We start from the raw sequence: 9201 nt of genomic DNA, 5'->3' as shown, positions 1-9201 counted from the left end.
ATCACTAGGGCTAAATATCTCTCTAACGTAAATTTCACTTTTTACGTCATTCAGCGTTGTCGGCTCCGTCGCGAAACTTTGACAGATCATAACTTCTTCGTTATGTCTCGAATTTCGACATTCTTTATATATTCGGAAACGTCGTTCCAACTACTACAACATTCTACAAAGATATCAGCTTTATCTAACATTTTATTTTGACGCTTATTTTTATTCTTAATTACATTAAGACACACAATTAAGCACAAAACACATAATACTCAAATAATACACTTCTATTATTTCAAAACGGGTTACAAAGGTTAACCTAGACTAGTACATCAACATTAATGACAAGCCCAGAAACACAAGTGTTACATTATGGGTACACGTCACAACTAATGGGAGCATAAGTGTTATGCTAGTAAGATGATAATTATTATGCTAGTAGGAGCATAATTATTATGGTAAGTGTTGCAAGTTAGCAATGTTAATTATAGAAAACAAATTTTTCAATTCGCAAAGTTGCAGGGTTGAAAAGGTGTTTTTCAATAATTAAGGGAGAGGAACTTATACTTCATTTTTCAATTCTAAAAGCTTAAATTGAGATTTTTAATAAAATTTAGTCAAAGACATATATGAATGTTATGTTGAAAAGATTCGACATAAGGAAAATGTGGAAATGTTAATTGCATTCTAAAAATTCGATTATGATTACGACATCCCTCTTCATAGTTCGAATTGTGAGAACATGGCAAATAGAAATATTATAGCAAAAGACTGATAAAATATCATGTCTTTATGTAAGACATTATGAATCGTGCCGTATATGCTTTGGATATAGGGTCGATTGCATATATTATAATATTCATGTGTTCTAATTTTCCAAATGCCTAGGGTATTAAGAGGGAAAAAGGACTTCAACTAAATATAACTAAAGTGGTTAAACAAATGTCAAGGACAATCTAAGGTTCAGTAAGGATAGGTTGCTTATGGATAGTTGGAAGTATAGTAATGAATGGACCATATTGATATAATTCTGAATAGATAGGATTTTGTTAAGAATGGATAGTCGTATGACAATTATGGAAAAGTTTCCATAATGGGAGTTGGATATCAAGAATCTATGAGAAAGTTAGAAACTTTTATGCAAGAAGGGTGTTCAAAGGAATGTGCTTTGAATATGGGACTTAGGATCTATGGAATTGTCTTGTAACAATCTCCAATGGAAAATTTTGTAATTGAAAAAGTCTTTGTGACTTGTGTACATAGTCAGTACAAAAGGATCACCACATATAAGTGTAGAATCTAACAAATTACAATAAGTGGCAAGAACTTTGTATTCTTGCAGTTACGATAAGGATTTGGAATTGTGAAATGAGTATTGTTGGAAATGTTTACAATTGATCCGTTTCACAAATTAAGGACCGTAGGTAAATATAGTGTGCATGCTTGGAGAATGGGATAGCTATTGTTTTAATTCAAGTACTAGTTGATAAATCGAAACAATATACAATGAATAATGTGTAATCAATATGGTGATTAAATAAAAGGTGTTTTTATTTACACTCAAAAGTTTTGGGGCCATATAGGATTACTATTATTCTTGTGTTTCACTTTGCATGTTTTGAATTTCCGAATAATAAGATTATTCAAACCATCCACAGTCGATCATACGTTGGAAGTAAGTATGAAATAAGACTGTCATGAGTTGGCTTGTAGATTGTCTAAGGTGTTAGACATAGCAAATGTTTGCTACACCATTCATGAGTGCTCCTAAAACAAGATTTGAGTATTGGATTCAACTCGCGCTCACTTGAATCACTTCATGGAATTTGTCACGAGTGATCTTGAGACGATAATATCATATAGCCTTCAAACTAAGATATATGAGTTGTTGACTACGAGTTGCTTGTGCATTGATGATACGAAAACACATTAGTAACTTAATGTTATAAAACGTATCGTTGTGCATGATTTAATGAGTAGTTAGTACAAACATATAATGTTGAAGTTTATTTGTTGCTTTTATCCTAAGAGGATTAAACACTATATCTTGGGCCCCTCAATGATTCTGTTTTGACTATGTGACGGGCCCGGTCAGAACTAAATTGATGTGTTCAGTTAACTTTTATGTCAAACAAATCGGTAATCGGGAAACAAACTGCTGGACAATAAGTATGACATTGTTCCATGTAATTGTCCGACTGATATCTTGAGAACAGAGGAATATATGATCCCATATCTAAAGGACGAGTTACTGACTAGCTCAGAGTTTGACAACGGCTTTTGAAAGCTTACGATTGCTAAGTCGGATCCTGAAGTTGCATTAACAGTTATAGTTATTAGACTTATCCAAGTGGGAGATTGTTGGATTTAATGTCTAAGCCCATAACTATAAATGAGATGTACTTGACCTAGTTGTAGCATGGTCCTTTTGGGTTGCCTTCATCAGTGCAATTTGATAGGATGGACTTTTAAGAATAAGGTTATTTATGATTTATTAATATATTACAAGTATAATATATTAATATGAAATCATATTATTTAATTAGTATTGATCAAGAATTAATTTAGAATTAATTTAGTGATCAAAAGAGACTAATTAAATATATGGGGATTGATTGTGTAAATCAATGATTCTAATAGTGTGGGCTAATGATCCATGGTTATTTAGGATGAGCTAAACCAATGACATAATCCATGGATAGCCCATGGAGGTTAATCCATGGAGCCTAAGTATATGAAACGTCATTTGGGTTTACAAAGTGTAACCCTAGCATTTGTCACACTATAAATATAGTCCCCTAGAGCCCAAATCGGTTGCCCTATCATTCCAAGAGAGTGATACACAATTTTGAGCTTGCTAACCTATTCTCTCAAGCCTCTTCTTGCATATGGTGTATGTGAACAATTAGAGGCATCACACTTGCGGTGCTAAAGCTTTCAAAGGTTAAGAACTACAGGTCCTTCTAAAAGGTATGTCATCTAACAAGATATATTTTTCATTTGGCAATTTGTATGCTAGTTAGGCCAATGCTTTGGAAAATTAAAAATATGCATGTATAATTAGAGAAAACATAGATCCAAATCATTTAGGGTTGCATGTGCACCATAGGAGTGTTATAGTGCTCAAAACCCAACAAATTTGTGATTGTATGTTGTATGGTATTTTAGAGAACTCACTAAGCTTTGTGTTTACGATTTTCAGTTTATGTTTCAGGTACTCCGATTTTCAAACGGAAGGGCTCGTGATGATTGCAGAGCACACACCACATGTTTCCGTATTTTGTGAATTACTTTGATTTAATGATGTTTAGCTAAAACTTGTTTACATTGGTCTTATGGGAAAGATATATATATATATATATATATATATATATATATATATATATATATTAGCGATTTATTAACCTAAAAATAAAAATAAATAAAAATTTGTCTTGGTTTTTTGGACGTTACACCGATGGTCGACCAAATGAGATATAGGGGAAGAAAAGGAGTCCTATGTTCAATGTAATGGTTGTTTGTGACTTTTACACGTGTTTTATGTTTATATGTGTCGGGTGGGAAGGATCGGCGCATGATACTCGAGTTTTCCTTCATGCAATTGAGACACCTTCTATAAATTTTTCTAAGCCCCCCGATGGTAAAATTACTTTTTTACTATTACTTTAACAATGATTTGAATTTATTAGTAATCTATTTTTACATCGGAATATATTACGTAGTAGACAAAGGATACTCTGATCAAAAAGGATATCTAGCACCATATCCATGTCTTAGATATCATTAGTCACAGTGTGAACATGTACTTCCAACCAATGCTCAAGAGGCATTTAACCACATACATTCATCTCTTCGAAGTTGTATTGAACGTTTGTTTGGAGTCTTGAAGAAAAGGTGGAAAATATTGAACAGAATGCCAAAATTTAGTAAGAAGACTTAAATAGATGTGATCATGGCGACATTTACCTTTCATAACTATATTCAAAGAAATGATTCGGCATATATGATTTTCATCATTGTTCAACAACATAATTACATATCTAGAGAAGAAAAAGAGAATTCAAGATTCAGTCATGATAATATTCGACAGTCACGGCATGAGATGCGAGAAATTCGTGACAATATTGCGACTATGATCTGGAATGCACGACATTTCACTTAAACATAAATAATCGGAAAAATGTTATTTAGTATTTTCTTTAATTTAATTTTATGATTTACATATTTGTTTTATAAAAATTGAATCATTTCGTAAATGTTCTTTTATGTCATTTTATATTTCGTAACCATCTTATCAGCTAGTTTTTACCAAACGCTAAATATATCAGCTAGCACATAACTTATCAACTAGCAGTACATATTCAGACATCGGTCAATTTTTCAGTTAGCAGGTATGTTGGGGTCGAAAGTGATTGTGAGATGTTGAAAATGTCTAGGGTATTATTTGTGTCGAAAGACAGTTTGTAAAGTTTATTATAAGGGCATTTTAGTTTGGAAGCTATTGAGTGGAGTCTCTTATATTTTTTGTTTGTTTTCTTTATTCCTATATATATTGGATGGATATTATATTTTTTGTTTGCTTTCTTTATTCCTATATATATTGGATGGATAACAGTTTTAGAGGTTAAGAACTTTTGCACTCTCATTGTACTCTTTGATAACCTCTTGTATTCTCTGAAAACAATATAACGAGCCAACCATATTATATTTAGATTCTGTGTTCTAAATCTTTTTTTAACTCTGATTTCATATTCAAACTCGATTCAATCTACAATACAAGGTAGCTTTTAACTCTGATTTCATATTCAAACTCAATTAAATCTACACTACAAGGTAGCTTTTCAGTTAGCAGATATATTTTTAGTTAGTCTGTCAACCATAGCTTTTGCTTACTTATCTTTCAACAAAAACATGGCTTTCAACAAAAACTTGTCTTTCAAACGTAGCTTTTGCTTACCTGTCTTTCAACAAAAACATGGCTAAGACTATCGGTTGCCTGATGTCCAGAAGTCGCTTATAGCTTAGTTGATGGTCTAATATGTTTACACCCATTTAGATGCTTCTAGATTTGGCTGACTTGATACCAGTTATTTATATAGTTTGATTGGGTATATGACACGTCAATCACAGCGGGGCATGGAATATCATATGGCCTAGATTGATCTCCAAACTATACCTCACTTGCAGGTTTCATATGTATGCCATAAAAGGAAAAAAATTATTGAAGGGTCCATCAACGCTGTTTTCAGAGATGTCGTTTTATGCAATAAAGAGTATGGAGTCGACAGAAGAACCGCGTATTTATTGTTATGTAGCAAATAATGCAACCACCTATAATTTCTGCCAATAAAATGGAGCAAAATCACAAAGTATAGAAAGCACCAACACTTGTTTGAACCTCCCAAGAAAACATCCTTCAGAAATCATGCCAAAACCACATGTTCTAATCATACCTTATCCCGCACAAGGCCATGTCATCCCTCTAATGGAGCTTGCTCAACGCTTAGTCGATCAAGAAGTCAAAGTTACAGTTGTTAACACCGAGGTCACTCACAAGCAGGTAACAAGCAATTCGTTAGAAAATGATGGTTTTAGTGATCAATTGCAGTCGGTTTCAATCCCTGATGGGTTAGAACCATGGGAGGACAGGAGTGACCTTTGTAAGTTGACAGTATCAATATTACAAACTATGCCTGGCAAACTGGAACAACTTATAGACACAATTAACAAAGAAGACAACAGCAAAGTTACCTGTATTATTGCTGATAATTGCATGGGATGGGCCATAAAAGTCGCAAAGAAGATGGGAATTAGAAGAGCAACCGTCTGGCCAGCCTCAGTTACCACGCTAACTTCCATGTTGAGCTGTCAGAAATTGATTGATGATGGAATCATTAACAACAATGGTGAAACATGCAATGATTACAAATTTCATTTTATAAGAATCTTAGCTTGATAAGAAGGTTGTTTAACCTTTCTTAATATATATATTATTTCAGGCATACCTCTAAATCAGGAGATGATTAAGCTATCAGAAACGATGCCACTTATAAAACCAACGAACCTCTGGTGGACACGCTTTGAGGACTTGCCCACTTCAGAAGCTTTCTTTGAAGTTGTAAAAGAAGCTGCTGAAGCTTCCAGATTGACGGAATGGCATTTATGCAGATCAACTACTGAGCTGGAGCCTGGAGCACTTAACCTCTTCCCCCAGCTATTGCCAATTGGCCCTTTGCTAGCAAGCAACCGACGTGCTGACCAAGTAGGTCACTTCTGGCAAGAAGACTCCACCTGTTTAGCATGGCTCGACCAACAGCCACCATGTTCGGTCATATACGTAGCTTTTGGGAGCTTCACCATTTTCAACCAAACACAGTTTGAAGAATTGGCACTTGGTCTTGAACTTAGCAACAGACCATTCTTGTGGGTTGTGCGGCAAGGCATGACAAAGGAGACTACAGCTGCTTACCCAGATGGGTTTGTGGAAAGAGTAGGCTCTCGTGGAAGAATACTGAGTTGGGCACCTCAACAGAAAGTATTAGCTCATCCTTCTGTGGCTTGTTTTGTGAGTCATTGTGGTTGGAATTCTACTTTAGAGGGTGTTACAAATGGACTCCCTTTCTTGTGCTGGCCATACTTTGCTGATCAGTTTCAGAATGAAATTTACATTCGTGACATCTGGAAAACTGGGCTGGGGTTTGAGAAAGATGAAGCAGGTATCATAAAAAGAGGAGAAATAAAAGGTAAGGTAGAGCAGCTGCTCGGAGATAATACATTCAGAGCTAAGGCCATGGATATCAAAGAGAAGGTTACAAGCAGTATTAGAGAAGGCGGATGCACGCATCAAAATCTTTGCAATTTTATAGAGTGGATAAAAGAGAAAGATACAGATGCCAAGAAACAATTTGACACTATATGATATTATGAGCAAGAATCTCTGAAAAAAGAGGCGAGCAAGGGCATTTAGCTCATTGATTTAAAGTTCCATGCAAAGGCATACGTACCCTTTCATTTGTTTCCAATACCCTTACTTTTTAGTCATTTAAGAAAGCTAGCTTGTTAGAGCTGCAATTACAATTGTAAGGATTTCCTAATTAATTAGGCTTGAATGCTTGCATCATATTGGCTATTCAATGTGCCGTTATAGTAATCTATTTTGGAAATTAGGCCAGTTGTATAAAAGTTTAATATAATAAATTTGAATATAATAAAGATGAGAGAGAAGGTAGAGTTGAATGGGCCATTCAACCATTCAATAGAATTATAATACAAATTTATGAGATTTTAAAAATTAAAGTATTCTCTCTCCTATTTGGCATTTCATACAACTCTTTATAGGTTTAATCCGATGGCCCAAAGAAGAAGTAATATTGCTAAAAAAGTGCTCACTCACTCATACGTAGATGGCCATATTTATAGCCTGACAAGACACGTGGAAATTAATAAGATATGGATTCTACCTAATGACGAGGTAAATGGCTGACTCCTTCCGGTTATAGCTTTTACCCAATTCTATATTATTAAAAAATCAAAAACATGTATAATTTAATCTAACTGATAGGATTTGAAAATCAAGAAGTAATCCTAATAGTGATTGATATGAAAATATATATATATATATATATATATATATATATATATATATATAGAGGAAAAGATAAAAATATGTATGCAATCATCTCCTGTAATCATGGAGATATTAATAGACAAATTTACAATATTTACTTTACAAAAATAGTCAATATAATTGGTTCCTTGGTTTACTTTCCATTAGCCCCCTTCAACCGAATTGGTGGTGGTCCAACACATAGCATTGTACGAAGTTGTTCAAATTTTGGTCGAGGTAGACTCTTTGTGAAGATGTCAGCCACCTGAAGGTCGGTTGGAACATATTTAGTATGAAGAAGACCAGAGGAGACTAATTCACGAACAAAGTGGTAGTCAATATTGATGTGCTTCGCCCGTTTACGAGATACTGGATTTTGGGATAAGAACAATGCACTACGGTTATCACAAAGAATAGTGAGACGAACAGACGGTAAGGCATGTAATTCCCGAAGCAAGTGAGTAAGCCATATAATTTCAGCAGCGGTGTTGGCAAGGATCCGATATTCAGATTCACAACTAGATCTCGAGACGGTGGGTTGGTTCTTTGCACTTCAAGAGACAAGATTTCCACCAAGATAAATGGAGTACCCGTAAGTCTAATGACGTGTTTCAATGCATCACGCCCGGTCAACATCCGAATAAACCACAAGGTTGGTGCGTGGCGGTTTATCAAAGGTTAGACCATAGGAAATTGTTCGTTTAACAGAACGAAGAATCTGTTTGACAAGGCAGAAGTGTGAGGCAGTGGGTGTTTGAAGAAACTGGCTTGCCTGATTCACGGCATAGGAAAGATCAGGACGAGTAATGGTAAGATACTGAAGAGCACCGACTAGAGAGTGATACAATATAGGGTCATTGAACCGTGTCCCTTGAGTTGTGAAAGAATCAGTGGTGTTCAATGGTGTACCCAAGGCTTTTGCTTCAAGAAGACCTGCACAAGATAGTATAGCATATGCATATTTAGATTGATTTAAGAAGAGTCCATTTTTGGTGGAAGAAACCTCTAGCCCTAAGAAATAATTTAGAGGCCCCAAATCCGTGATGGCAAACTCATGATGAAGAAGACCGATGAAGTTTTGAAAACCCGTCTCACTACTTCCTGTTAGAATTTTCGCGTCTACATAGACAAGTAGATAGAGAACAAGCGAGTTTTGTTTATAAACAAATAATGAAGTGTCGGATCTACTTGAAACAAAACCAAGGTTCACAAGAAACAAGTTAAGACGTTGAAACTAAGCTCGAGGGGCTTGTTTGAGCCCATAAAGGGCCTTTTTAAGTAAACACACATGATTGGGAGCGAATGAATTTTTGAAGCTCGGTGGTTGTTCCATGTAAACAGTTTCACTTAGACTGTCGTGTAGAAACACATTTTTGACATCAAGTTGGTGCAAATGCCAATTGTTAATTGTGGCAAGAGAAAGAACCACAAGGACCGTAGAGGCCTTAACCACAGGACTGAAGGAAAGAGTTTAATCGAAACTAGGTATTTGGGTGAATCCTTGAGCCACTAAGCAAGCTTTGTAGCGATCAATCGTTGCAGTCGATTTGTACTTTGTTCGATAAACCCATTTGGAACCAACAACGTTGGCACATGAAGGACACGGA

General features: G+C 35.2%; 1 protein-coding gene across 1 annotated transcript; it reads left to right on the top strand.

Moving 5' to 3' along the window:
- Positions 1-5315: 5315 nt before the first annotated feature.
- LOC145093318 (UDP-glycosyltransferase 83A1-like) lies at positions 5316-7122 on the top strand. The gene is made up of 2 exons (XM_079031420.1): positions 5316-5894; positions 5988-7122. The coding sequence occupies exons 1-2, from the start codon at positions 5414-5416 to the stop codon at positions 6905-6907; spliced, it is 1401 nt and encodes a 466-aa protein (XP_078887546.1). The 5' UTR covers positions 5316-5413; the 3' UTR covers positions 6908-7122.
- Positions 7123-9201: the final 2079 nt, after the last annotated feature.

The sequence above is a fragment of the Lactuca serriola genome, chromosome 3 (genome assembly GCF_051521515.1).
Source record: "Lactuca serriola cultivar US96UC23 chromosome 3, Lser_US96UC23_V15, whole genome shotgun sequence".
Lineage (NCBI taxonomy): Eukaryota > Viridiplantae > Streptophyta > Magnoliopsida > Asterales > Asteraceae > Lactuca > Lactuca serriola.
Note: the sequence above shows the minus strand (reverse complement) of the source record. Positions and strands in the feature narration are given on the sequence as shown.

Bases quoted from the DNA above. Each gene is read 5' to 3' on its own strand.
- LOC145093318 (XM_079031420.1), top strand. From the start codon at position 5,414: ATGCCAAAACCACATGTTCTAATCATACCTTATCCCGCACAAGGCCAT. The intron at 5,895-5,987 runs GTGAAACATGCA...ATATTATTTCAG, and splicing joins TGGAATCATTAACAACAATG to GCATACCTCTAAATCAGGAG.